This window comes from Anguilla rostrata, chromosome 9 (genome assembly GCF_018555375.3).
Source record: "Anguilla rostrata isolate EN2019 chromosome 9, ASM1855537v3, whole genome shotgun sequence".
Lineage (NCBI taxonomy): Eukaryota > Metazoa > Chordata > Actinopteri > Anguilliformes > Anguillidae > Anguilla > Anguilla rostrata.
In genome coordinates, this window is record NC_057941.1 from 11463730 (window position 1) to 11477654 (window position 13925).

Below are 13925 nucleotides of genomic sequence, written 5' to 3' on the forward strand. Positions count from 1 at the left end.
CCAAATCTGGATTCCTCACCTTTTCTCTCCTCTGAAGCTGGCTGCTTGCTGTGGGCCCAGGTTTTCCAAGCATTGACCCCAAACGTGCAGCTTAACCCTGTGCCTCTGGCTGGGGCAGGTAGAGGGTCCCTGGAAGAGCTCTCCGACAGCCTGAGTTGCTTTGATCCCTGCAGCACACAGGCACTTCTTAGCATGGCCTCAGTCAGAATTACATTACATTACAGGCATTTAGCAGACGCTCGTATCCAGAGCGACTTACACAACTTTTACATAGCATTTTACATTTTACATTGTATCCATTTATACAGCTGGATATATACTGAAGCAATTTTCGGTTAAGTACCTTGCTCAAGGGTACAACAGAAGTGTCCTACCCGGGAATCGAACCTACGACCTTTCGGTTACAAGCCCAGTTCCTTACCCACTGTGCTACACTCTGACCTGCTTGCACTCACTGCATTCATAAAACACCTAATACAGTATTTACAGGTTTAAAATCAGAAAACACACGGTCGTGTCTGATTTCTGATTTTAAAGTAGGACACAATGTGACGGCTGATGATCTGACAGGTTGAGCACATATCAAACCCTGCAAATGTGGTCATTGACCCTCTGCTTTTTTGTTTCAGCAGATCTCTTGGCCATTTAATGTTGTTGAAATCTTCCAAAGATCTTTGATCATTTTAAACATATTTTAACACAATGCAGGTTGGTTCAACACAATTTCCTTTGCCTCTGAACTCTGTAATTTTCCACCAGTTGATGAGCACCCCCCCCCCCCTTTATGAGGCCTTGCCTACAGCCAAGACATACAGTGGGATAAAACAGGCTTGGAGTAAGAGACAGCACTTTTCAAAGGACATGCAGTTAAAAGTACTTGTTTTTAACAAAGTCCTACAGCTCTACAAGGATTTTCCATCAACTTTCTATCAATAAGCCAGAAAAATAAGAAATTAAATTACTGAAAAGATCACCTTTCTTTAATAAAGATGTGACAAACTAACGCTCCAATTTTATCAACTAATACTTCTTCAGTTAGCTGCAATCCCACTACAGATGGAAGACAAATCACACCACTGTCATCTATAATCAATATTAAGAAGAATAACAAAATCAATGTTCACTTCAGGCCACTGAGTGGAAAATGAAACACGACCAGAGATATTTGAGCAATTTTAAAGTGAATTCATGTGGGATTCCTTCTTACACTATGGTCCAACAAAAGTACCATAACCTGCCTTTAGTAACCCTGTGTGAGATCATGCATGAGCGAGGTGCCATCAGTGAAACACAGGTGTTAACAAATGAATCGTACAATTTAATCAATATCATGTCATTCTTAAGCCTAATATATTCAATATCCTACAAGTCTACTGGAAGGAAGGTGAATTAAATATTATTTATTGATGATTACCAAAATGACATTAAGCAGAAAGAAATCCTACTTACTAGTACTACTTACATTTAGACCCTGCTAAAATGCATAAATCTGGAGAAGATCCATTTAAATAACTATAAGTCCATATAAAACAACCACATTTTCCAACAACTAAATAGCATAATTACGAAACATTGCAAACAAATGAAAGGAGCTTTCAAGACTAAATACTTTCTACCACAAGGAATACACAAAGCCCTGAACGGGCCCAGGGTCTGTTGGGCTGTTTGGGCTTTGAAGTCAATATTTTAACAAGGAGCAACCTCACCTCATGCCCCAGTGATAAAATGACTTGCTAATACATTTTAATAGCAAATGAGCTACAATAAACGGCCTGGAAGACTGCTGTGTGTCCTCTTGGTACTTGCGTGAAGGCTGGTCAGAGAAAAGGAGCGTGTCAGAGAGGGAGAGCGTGAGGAACTGTGAAGTTCCTTACCTTCTGCACCGCTGCAGGGAGCTCATGTTCTGGACGATCGCTGTCTGGTGTAACCATCCCACAGTCAAACAGGAACTCAACACTGGGGTTCAAGTCTAGAGGAGCTAAAAAGAAGAACGCATTTCAAGGCATACAATGACTTGTTTCCAGTATGTTAGCCCTTGCTTTCTCTGAAGTTAATAACACTCACAAACCATGCTTATGCCAAACTTACACTGTATGACCTTGCCAGAGTTTAACCGTGATTAGAATTGGACGAAATCTGGGAAGTGAGGCTCACGACTGGGATGTCATCTTTGCAACTTCCCCACAATCACAGGATGTCTCAACAAATTTGTTGGGCAAATTTGTTGAGACAGCAGCTACAGACAAATGACAATCTGACAACCGTGACTGAAAAAGAAACATCAGACCATAAAAACCGAGTAAGTCAACGACTAATCAGCATTAAATATCCAATAGTTAATACAATATATTGGCGTGTCTGCATAGGCTACATACATTGCATACATTTCATAAGCACAACAGTAAATGTGGCTTACCTGGAGAGGAGGTAATATAGATGTAAATTAAATACCATCTTTATTTGTGTTCCAAAGCTAGAAACTTGCGTCTCCACTCAGTGGATGATTGTAAAATAAATGTCCTGTCCCAGTAAAGTCAATGTACCGTCCCAGTTGCGAGCCCCTAATAGCATAATGTATATGTTCCCACAATCCAAGTTTGTCCAATGTAAGTTTGGCATTACTCACATCTCATCTATATGATTCAGCTTGAACATACTTTTAGGGAGGCTAGCACTCAGATCTTCTGGAACAGGCTCGTTCAAAACATTCGCCATCTTGACCGCCATGGACAGCACATCATCTTGGGCTGGGCCGAACAGATCACAGTCCTCCAGCAAGCCCTCTGCACTCTGGTTACTGGACAAATCTCAACAGGAAACAAAGACAAAACATTGACTACACTCATGCATGCACGCACGAACCACGTTGCTATAAGTCACTCACATAAGCCGCGTTTCCACCAAAATTACCCGGAACTTTCAGTCCCAGGAACTACTTTACCAGGAACTAAAAGGTTCCTTCAGCCAATGGTTGTCTGCGTTTCCACCGGGGTCTAAAGTACCGCGAAGATTAGGCAAATTAGCCCACTGACGTTGTCGTCGGTCCATCTGTCATATTTCTTCTGTAACCCCATACTACCACCGATTACCACATTATTTTCTAATAACCGGGACAGCCCGGAGGGGTTTATTCCACTTATATACAACGGGTTACCAACAATGACTATATATGGTTACTTTTGTATTTATTGATTTTCATATATCCTCTCAAACACATTCATTAACAGCAGAAAACATGCACACGTTGTAAACAATTTGCTGTTTTATTACTTTCTCGTTGTCAATTCCATATAGGCTAATCGCAAAATGACAAGAATAGAACGAAAACTCGGACTTGCGTGAAAATGTAAATTAGTAGTGGTACAGCCACCGTTTGCTTTCCTTCGAAGTTACTGCTAGCCGAGCAGCGAAGTGTGCCCTCCAGATGCGAACCATGCACCATAAATGAGTCCATAGTCTTCCTGGTCTTTTCGTGGAATTGAAAATGGCAGTAAAATTGAGTAAAATTACGGCAGTCTGAAAAAGCTAAAGCGAAGATGACTAGAATTAACCTGTTATTTTACCCGGATAAAAAGTACGGAAGGTGATTTCCAGTTTGCTTGTACTGTATCACCAATGTTAATTATGCAGAACTACCGCATACCTCACATAACTGCATCAAACGTTTTGAGTCAATTACAACGGGCTAACAAAGAAAATCCGGAAGAAAATATTCAGCAACCGAATTAATCCGTTTGAATGTTTTGGTAGCCTACGTAATATGCTGTCCCAGCACGAATGCTTAGCATTTTATAAAACGAATACTAAAGCAAGAAAAGAACAGAAGAGCACACGTTATAATTCCAAGACGTTGACAGGTTATAACCAAAAGTAGGCTACTGCGCCGCATAACATACAAGTTTGATTTGAAGTTATTATGAAAATAAATTGGTTTGCCGCTGCATATTTTCAAACATGGCGGGTAATGGCGGAAAATAAATACAACACAAATGCTACGAGTACTCGACCAATCAGAAATGTTCAGCGCTGCAAGCTCCACCCAAAAGGTTCCTGTACTTTCGGAAAGTACTACCCCCCGAGCAGGAACGTTTTGGGGGGTAAAACAAAGCCCCCAGAACTAAATTTAGACCCTAGTTCCTGCGGTGGAAACGCACTGAGTTCCTCAAAAGGTTCCTAGTTCCGGGGTATAGTTCCTGCGGTGGAAACGCGGCTATAGTTGTACTGTATACATGTTAAAGAACAATTAGCTAAAAACGTATAGCCTTCAGACATGTTTCAGGATGACATTAACTTAGTCTCTAAAATCCTGCTGACAAATCAGCTGGCTAATGAATTAGCTACATTATCGGATTTAGAGATCTGCATCATGACTCGAACACGGTGAGACCCAAAGGTATGCTGTGATTTTGTGATACCGAGGCCTGTTTTGAGCTCTGTGACTTTAGGTCAGATTGGGTACAGGCAAGGTGCTGCCAACAAATAGTACAAAATAGTAGTGTAGCAACAAATAGTAGTGTAGCAACACTTACGCCAACAATACACAAAATGGCACCAAGCTTCCAGTTTTTTTAGTGTACGGATATGCTCAAGAGGCATACTAAAACAGAAGCATCTAAAAGTGGCAAGCTTTTCACAGCAGGCCAGATAATTACCACACAGGTCGGAAGAGGCTCTGCCCATCTCTTCGGCCTCAGCTATCATCTCGGCCATGGCGAGGATATCCGCCTCCAGGGGGTTTGATGGGATCTTGACTTTCAGCTCCTCGATGGTCTCTACGATCTTATCCGCGTTCTCCAGGGTTGTGGGCAGAAACATGGGGACGGGAACCTTATTGAGGAGCAAAACAAAAACCAGACTTTATTAGTACAGAGTGTCAGAATGGCCACTAAACCAAATCCTCCTTCGGTACACCTTGATTGATGACACACAGCATCCTCCAAAAGTATGGTAATGGAAGCGTGAATGTTTTTTTATTTTGGCATTTTGATTTGAGATCAAAAGATGAATATGAAGCACAGAACTACAGAACTACATTCATCTAATGCCAGAAAAGCTTCTGAATCACAAAGCAGGTGATGTCACCATTAAATATTTAATCTGTTGGACGCATCTGCCGCCTTTCCCAGGTTACAAAGACCTGTATTTCTCCAGGAAAGGCAAGCAAACAAGAACAGTGTGTTGAAGACGGGTCAAGATAAAATACCTGAAATGTGACCAGTACAGCAGTTAATGAAATTAATTAATGGATTTTCACATACCCACAGATTGAGCCGCAATGTTCTACATTTAGGACAGGCAAGTCACAGAGCGGGTTAAGCTGAAATCGAACCCTCTCTTTATCAGATGAAGTGAGGCTGAACGGTTTCATGAACGGGGCCCGAGGCCCCCACAGTGGGTGCTGGGACTCACCGGCAGGGGCAGGGTGAGGGGTACAGGGGTGTACTGGCAGTACAGGTGCAGTGGCACAGGGATGAAGACAGGCACCGGGATGGGCAGCATGAAGGTTTGGGGCATCACAAAATCGTCTGCAACGCACCCACATGAAGAAGCCACCAGTTAAGACCTCAATACAGCATTTGCATTGGTTGTACACGGATATTTTTCTGACCAAGAAGTGGACCAATGGTATTGAGAAGATGATAAAAAACTAGCATTAAACAGAAAACAAAACCACGAAAATCATCAAGATCCCACCTTCCATATACAGGCACAAGTAATGTTGTTTGCCAGAAGACGTTGATGTTGTCTGAACACCCCTAGCATGTACATACTCTACATGGCCAAAAGTACGTGGACACCCAAACATTACACCCACATGTGCTTGTTGAACATCTCATTCCAAAACCATGGGCATTAATATGGAGTTGGCCCCCCCTCTGCTGCTATAACAGCTTCCACTCTTCTGGAAAGGCTTTCCACTAGATTTTGGAACATGGCTGCGGGGATTTGTATCTATTCAGCTACAAGAGCATTAGTGAGGTCGGGCACTCATGCTGGACGATAAGGTCTAGCTCACAGTCAGCGTTCCAATTCATCCCAAAGGTGATCAGTGGGGTTGAGGTCAGGGCTCAGCGCTGGCCAGTCAGGTTCTTACACACTAAACCCGGTAAACCATTTCTTAATGGACCTCGCTTTGTGCGTGGGGGCACTGTCATGCTGAAACAGGACAGCGCCATCCTAAAACAATTGCCACAAAGTTGGAAGCACACAATTCTCTAGAATGTCATTGCATGCTGTAGCATTAAGATTTCCCTTCAGTGCAACTAAGGGGCCTAGCCCAAACCATGAAAAACAGCCCCAGACCATTGCTCCTCCTCCACCAAACCAAACAGGTAGCATTCTTGTGGCAATTATCATACCCTTCTACACTCCACCAATCCCAGTGTCTAGTTGCGAAAATGCATTTTATTTTTATTTATTATTCGAGGATTCATACAAAGGAACTTCAGGGTACTGTACACTTCCTCTCTGTCTCCCCAACCCCCAGCTGTACCAAGCCAACTGTAATAAGATTTTCCTTTAAAAGATGTTTATATGTAGCCTTGATAGCTTCCATCCAGGCAGTCAGCACCTCCCTAACCTTACGAGTAATTTATCTGCCTGTGCTCCTGATCCCTAGCTTAAAATCTTCGCTACACAAAGCTTACACTGGCCAAATAGAACAGAACCCCTGTGGTTCATGTGTACGTTTTACAGATTAACATTGTTCAAAAAGGAGTCCCACTGCCCCATAAACCTGTACCTCTCTTAAAGGTTTGTGGCCAGATATTAAATCTCCAAATAAAATGTTGCTTCCCCTCACTAGCATGTGGTACTGGCAGAAGTCCAGAGAAGACCACCGTGGAGGCTCAGTGCAAATTTGACCTGTAGAAGCTCAAAGCCACCTTCACCAACATGCAACACAAAACATAACCACTGGATCTAAGCCCGCCCAGGTCAAGATCTTTTCCTCACACTCCAGGAGATCTCCTACCCAAACAACAGGCAAGTAATGCACCATACGACACACCTTGTTCTGGGAACTTAACTCTCGGTGGGAACACACCTCCTATAACTGAGTCCCCCTGCTACTACTAAGCGTGAGGCCAACTACAGTACATGTGCTGACGCTCATCAGTTCTTGTGCTCTTATAACCAAGAGATACATGATCTCCACGCAAGGGCTGAAATCTCTGCATATGCTGCACCGATACCCCAAGCCCTTCAACTTAAACCAGCAGAGGGTGACAAGGAAAGACCTCTGTGTGACCTTACCTGTCTGGCAACCCTGCGACCTGGTTTTAGGCTTACAGGTCACACATCTGGTCTCCGTTGAGGGCTTGCAGATGGACGCTTTGTTCTTCTGAGGTTCGTTAGGAGAGGGTGGGAGTGGAGGAGAAGGCGATGGGGAAAGGCGAGCTGGCGGCACCTTTACTGTGACCTAAGAATACGTACACAGGCCTTTCAGCATCAGAGCATACTCATAAGGGTGTTCCTTTTCTTAGTGGACTTCTGAGGAGGAGTATTCAAAAAGTTGCCTGTGGTGGCCATATAGAGGATTTAATATTCTGTTCCTTATTTTTTTCAAAACAGGTATCAGTGTTGAAAAAATGAAAACGTCTTACTCCAGGCTAACATGCAAAGTACAAAACGTATTTCTCTGTCTCTCCTTCCTGCGGAAGGTATGAAATTATATCTGCAAATCAAACTTGTACACAGTTATGAAAGTTCCTGATCACCTAAAAGCATAAATATAGATGATAAATTCTCAACGGAACTCTGAATTGTATGCCAGATGTCTTGCTGTGTGATATATGCATAAGCACAGTGAATTCTGGGTACTGTAGGCACACAGAACAGAGAGCTGAAACAAATCTAAAAATCTAAATGATTTATTTTCAGAGCTGTTACTTGTTCAAACATGTACATATGAGATTTCTCATGCATTATGGAGAGTGAATGTCACAATATGATGTCCAAGCTTGAAAAAATTGCGGAAGGAAATTGTGTATGTTTATTCTTTGCTTACTGAAATGTAAGGCGCAGAATAATATAAAATTTTAGAATGACAACTAACACAATTATGAGATTTAATTAAAGGAGCTGTATTATTTAAGTTTAAATAAATAATAATAAAATGAAAATCAATATAACTCAAAATGTGAAGCTACGGATTACACGTGGAGTGGTGCGTACAGAAAAAGAAGAGACTCACTTCAACTTTCTTTGCAGTGGTAGGGGGAGACTCTGGGGATTGACCTGAAACGTGAACGGAGCGAATGTATACAAGTTTAACAGCCAATTACTGCCAACGGCCTGCACATGTAAACACTTTATAGACGCAGTGGAAATTACAAAGGCTTTGAGAATTTCAGAACAGCGTCGAGAACGGTTCCAAAAAAACTTTACTGCAGAAGCACTTCTCGACGGCGGGATAATCGGCAGAATTCACCCAGCTCGTTAAATTAACAAACCCCCCTCTCCCGAGCCAAACAGAAGAATGTGAGATGTGTGCATTTTACGGCCGTCCGACGCTGACGGAGGACCGTTTCATGTTCCTCGGACTCATTATGGCAGCTGGCCGGAGCTCGGCGCTTGATCGCGAGTTACGATCCCCGGGGCCCACCAACGTTTCTCCCACTGACCGCGCGCCACGAAGCCCGTTACCGCCGTGAAAGCTGGGGGATTGTAATGAGTGACTGCGCCTAACGCGGTTGGTTATGAGTTTGCGAGCGGGCCTGCGGTGGCGGGTGGGGTGGGGGGGGAGGCTTCCTGACGCACTGTTGAGCAGGCTCTCCGGGCCCCGCTGGGTGTCCAGGTTGGGCTGGTTCTGCTGGCTGTAGAAGCGCAGAAGGCAGCGCTGGTCGCAGTAGTGCTTTATCTCCCCCCTCCAGTGGATGGTCTCCAGGAGCTTGCCCTGCCTTTTGCAGGCGTGGCATCGGGCAGCCTGGGGACAGGAGGGAGGGAGGAGGGGGGGGGGAGGGGGGAGGTGGTGAAAACAGACCTGGGGCCAAGGCGTTTTGGGTGGAGCCGCGTGACTGGGTGCTTGTGAGTGCTGGTGTCCAGGGCCTGCGCTCCTTCTGGTACATAACACAGGACAATATGTTGGGAAGTTGATCATCCAGTTCTCAAGGATTTGAGCCTATCTTTGTGTGGGCAGTTAAATTACTAATGCTGCAAATGGGTATCTGATTTAAGACTAGCCAATAACTGAAAGTGTGAATGTAGCATTTCCTAGCAAGACCATAATCAAACTGTGGACAAACATTTATCTCTGATCCAGCAAAAGAAACATTTACAATGAAAAACTATTGTTTAGCATTCTACCACCAAAAATAGTAAGGAATAACATGCATTGCATTAGGTGCTAAAATGAACATCTTTCAATCATCATTTTTAATAGTTCAGAGCATGAACCACAAAGTATTTACAATGCAAGCCCTGGAGCGGTACACCAGGAACTGTGCACATTCCGCGCATCTCATGACACTGGACAGGTGTTCCACATTCCTCACGGCCTGGCGAACGACCACACTGTATAAATAGTACGACCCGGCATACCTTCAGGTACCAGAGGACGTATTTGCTTTTGCAGTCCTCGCTGCAGAAGTCCCACGTGTTTCCGTCCAGCTCCTCGGTGACGGCCCTCGTGCAGGTCTGGGAGCAGTACGTGCAGTTGATGCAACACAGGCCCAGGTTTTTGGTGAAGTCTTGCTTGTACAGCAAGATGCAGCCTTTCACAGAGAGAGAGACGGGGAATGAAACGAAAGTCACACAGACACAAGCATTCACGTTTCTAAGCAAAAAAAAAAGAAAAACGCATCGCGCGTCCGCGCGAGGCGCAAGCGGGGATCGGGGGCATTTCTGACGGCGCCGCGCGGCGTTCGCGCCGCGGCGGCCCGAGCGCGGCTCGATTCCTCCACGGGGCGCGAGCGGTCGGCTGCTCTTCTGACCTTCGCTGCAGAAGTTCTTCTCCACGCCGGAGAACCTGATCTTGTCGTGCAGCAGCTTCTCCTGCTTGCAGTGCTCGCAGACGATCACCACGCCGTGCAGCCGCTTGTAGTCCTCGCAGCACTCCTTACAGCAGAACTGGAAGATGGAGTCCTGAAACCCACACAAAAACGGCCGCGTCGTTTTACCGCTGAATTTGTGAAACGAACCGGTCAGCTCTTTTTATCGACGGGTTTGACTCTAGATTCAACATTATTTTCCGAAGCAAAGTCATTACCTGCCAATCGAGAATTTCTGGTTTCCCGTTAAACATGGTATGGCAGGAGTGGCAACTTAAGTGAATATCACCGTCGGGGCTGTTGTTCTGAAAGGAAGAATCAGACAGCATCTTTTAAACCATTCGATTTCACCGCACATTGAGAAAATAAAAATGGATTTTTCAGGCAAAAACAAGCATCCAACAAACAACCCTTCTCGGCACACTGAGGCACATTATGATTTGCTTTGGACTCTAATGGGCTCCAGAAGTCGGTCGACGCGCTCGGCTATAGATGCTAGTTTGTACATTTTAACAAGAATATTTCCACTTTACAGGCATCTCCAGCCAAGCCCGTACATCACACTGTAAATATTAAGTGTTCATTTTTCACTTTTAAACTCCTTAAAAAAAAACGCTAACTACCTGGAGCTCTTTTGTTAAAAATCAGGCATTAAAGCCCTAAAGTTTTATAAAATAACCTTCACAACAGAGAAACAAACATTTATTAATCTTGCAAGTTCAAACATCTGGTGCGCACACCTGAATGCAAAATCATCGGAAAACAAGAACGCAGTCAATTTCAAAAGGTCACGTATGTACGCCTTTACTGCGGCGCTGAGGGGGCTTCTGCACACGAAACCGCAAACTGAGCCTTCCTACCTGAAATTTGGTCCAGCAGCTAGGGCTGCAGAACTGGTAGACGACCTGGTCGGTCTTGTAGTAGTACGCGGGTTCGGAGAGCGCGCGTCTGCAGAAGCCGCACGGTCGAGCAGGAGCTGGCGCGGGGAAAAGGAGACACTGTCACGGACAACTCGTTCACGTTCAGAGCCCGTTCGGAAGGCCAGTGAGAGAAAAGGGAGCGGGACTCTACCGGCGTCCCAGGTGCTTTTCACTTTGTGAGACGTGATGCAGCACACCGAGCAGAAGAGCAGCGTTTTCCCGTTGCCATCGGGGTTGGACAGCATGTCGAAGTTCTTGCAAAGAGTCTTGCACCACTGGCACGGGAGCACTTTAGTGTTTTTCTGAAGCGACAAGAGACAAGATCAGAGCGCACGACCAGCTACAAAGACTGGCAACCTTGGCACCAAAACATTCATGGCGTACAGAAAATACAGTGATAACAAGCAATACTGTTCATTCTTTGCAACCATATTTTACTGCGATTCCCCAAGTTCTATGCAAAATAACAGCCTGGTTATGGACAGACAATTGAAAAATTGCTTTTGCACACCAGGGGGTGCTGGTGTCCAAAAGAATCTACCAAAAGATTTATGGCAGGCACCTGAAAATGCTTTTAATTGCTGGGCTGCCTCTGTAACAAAAGTCTAAACTCCCAAAAATCCCAAAGCTCTCTATTAGGTTCCTCATTTATTTTATTTTTTGACAATTTTATATAACTCCACTAGGTCTACCAAGTGGAGTTATATAGATGTGTGGGTGTGGCATGTTTTTTTTTTTTTTACATTCTCAGCTTTGACTGGTTATGACAGGAGTGCCCCTCCCTTCTCCTGCCCACACAACTACTGCTCTGAAAAGGAATATGGCATCGGTAAATTATCCAGCAAGGGATTATCCCATGTAAATAAAAAATTGCAGCCAACCACTCCTTACACCGTGCTCCTTTGGAATGCTGTGTAATGTGCGGTTAGCCGACTGGCAGCCCGTAGCCACACACCTAACAAGACTACCGATGACACTCAACGTTTTCACTTACTGTTTGCTCATAGGTAGTTTGCTAACAATGCAATGATGTTGTTTTTAAGGGTAAGATGTGCAGCAATGTTTTTCTGGTAGTGATAAAATGTTGTTTTATAATTAGCACGTCATGAAATTTCATGTTTTACAAATTTCATATTTACTCAGCTTAACTAGAACATGCTAGACCATGCAAGTCACCAAGCATTTAATAAAACTTGAAACAAATAAGTGGGGGCATTTTAGTTTTTAATTGTTCATTCTCACAAGCCATACCGTTTAACACACACGAGGTATAATTACCAATGGCAGAGGCAGGCCTCACATAGTGAAATGCATATAAAAGACATCAGGGAAAACAAGGTTCCAATGCTCACCATGTGGCCTGCATGTTCACCTCCCATTCTATTCTAAGTAAAAAGGCTCGATATAGCTACATTAGCCTTTTAACATTTTGGGTTTTCCCTTCGCTCGAGTTGAGACCTTAAAGGCCCACATTTTCTGGCCCAACCCTCAGAAAAAAAAAACATTTTCAATGTAGGATGGCTTATCACATGTTATTGCCTAATTACAACATTGTAAACGCAAATTTGAATTTTTACAGATGCATTAACAATGCTCTTTCAGGCCCCAATAATCAGAAATGCTCCATCAAAACAAGACTGGAGGCCCACAACCTGTTTGCCAACACTTTCTGTGTGGCACCTGACCACCCAGCTCAACTTAAACTTCTGAATAATTTGTCAATGTCTCAGACAACAGAAAACATATCTTAATGTACATAGACAGGATTTTTTAAATTTTATTTTGCTATTCATTTGTAAACTTGCCGTGTTTTGATGATCGCCAACATTCACAAGTTAGTGTAGAAGGAATAACACCATCAAACATCAAAACAAAATATTTTTTTATTTGTCAGAAAGTAACCTCATATTAATATATTAATTTATGCAATAACGTATCTGGAAATGTACGTTCTCTGTATCTAGAAATGTATAATATAATTCAAAACACAATAACCAAAGCTAATACAATAACTGTGTTGATCTTCAAAAATTATTTTTAATGTTTCGTCTCAATCCACAAGTGGATTCATATTTTTGAATTTGTGCTGGGCGTGATGTTAGCCACCACAAAAAAATCAGGTCTTTTTTAAATTTTATTGCCTGAGAGAGATATTGTATACTGAAATACTGCCCCTAAAGAAAGTGGCCATTTTGGAACCATCTGTATGGTCAAGGAGTGTGGGAAAAACATATCTACACAGAACCTCTGACCAAAGTCTATAAACCTTAATAAATGTGTCTGATTTGAGATCGAATGACGCATGGTGTACTTTAGAAAAGGGTTTTCATGCTCTTTCCTGGGGACCCACTGTGTATGCTGGCTTTCATTCCAACCATAAATGCAACCTCAATTGTAACAAGCTGTTCATTGTTCGTAATTATACCATTTTAATGTCCATTTAAAGGCCACGTTACTGCATACCTAGCCATGCATGCCATGAAGCATAAATGTCTCATGTTCACATCCAGTACTTCTAATAAGTCAGATCAACGAATGCTTTCATTGTCTGTAATGTGCCAAAAGGTGATTCCGTTAGGAAGAGGTGCAAATGCTTGATCAGCTGGGGTCCTAACTTCTGAAAGAGTGGACACCTGGTCGCGGCCACTAAGCCATTAATGGAAAACGAAGGGTTCAAAAATAAACCTGCCTTGTGTTAAAATAGGTTCAAGGACAAAATGTCATAGAAGAACTAAAAAATGTGCTTTCAACAAGTGGTTAAGAGACTGACTATAACAAACATCAATGTACATAGAGGATCCCTACAAACAATTGTGAACCCCCTGCTTTAGAAAAAAGACAAGTAGCAGCAAGGTCAAGATTCAACCAGATAAAATTGAATAAACAGGCAAAAGCACTCACTAATATGCACGTTGATTTCTGATACTAATTGCCTGATTTACCATCTAATTTTTTTATTTATGTATCTTTCTGTTCTATCACATGCCAGAACAGCGCTTGCGTACATGTAAAAGAA

General features: G+C 43.3%; 1 protein-coding gene across 8 annotated transcripts in view; it reads right to left on the reverse strand.

The window, feature by feature from the left end:
* LOC135262943 (zinc finger MYM-type protein 3-like) overlaps positions 1–13925 on the reverse strand; it is a 29508-nt gene that overhangs the window by 8123 nt on the left and 7460 nt on the right. For 7 of the 8 annotated variants that reach the window (XM_064350393.1, XM_064350390.1, XM_064350397.1 and 4 more), the window contains exons 8-20: positions 11061–11211; positions 10850–10965; positions 10208–10294; positions 9933–10083; positions 9541–9713; positions 8761–8926; positions 8195–8238; positions 7255–7420; positions 5410–5525; positions 4653–4827; positions 2658–2807; positions 1875–1978; positions 20–167 (exon numbers count right to left, since the gene is read on the reverse strand). In XM_064350393.1, the coding sequence (XP_064206463.1) occupies positions 20–167; positions 1875–1978; positions 2658–2807; positions 4653–4827; positions 5410–5525; positions 7255–7420; positions 8195–8238; positions 8761–8926; positions 9541–9713; positions 9933–10083; positions 10208–10294; positions 10850–10965; positions 11061–11211 (1747 nt within the window). Of the gene's footprint in view, positions 1–19; positions 168–1874; positions 1979–2657; positions 2808–4652; positions 4828–5409; positions 5526–7254; positions 7421–8194; positions 8239–8760; positions 8927–8983; positions 9060–9540; positions 9714–9932; positions 10084–10207; positions 10295–10849; positions 10966–11060; positions 11212–13925 lie in introns of all 8 variants that reach the window. The other variant, XM_064350398.1, reaches the window with a different exon arrangement.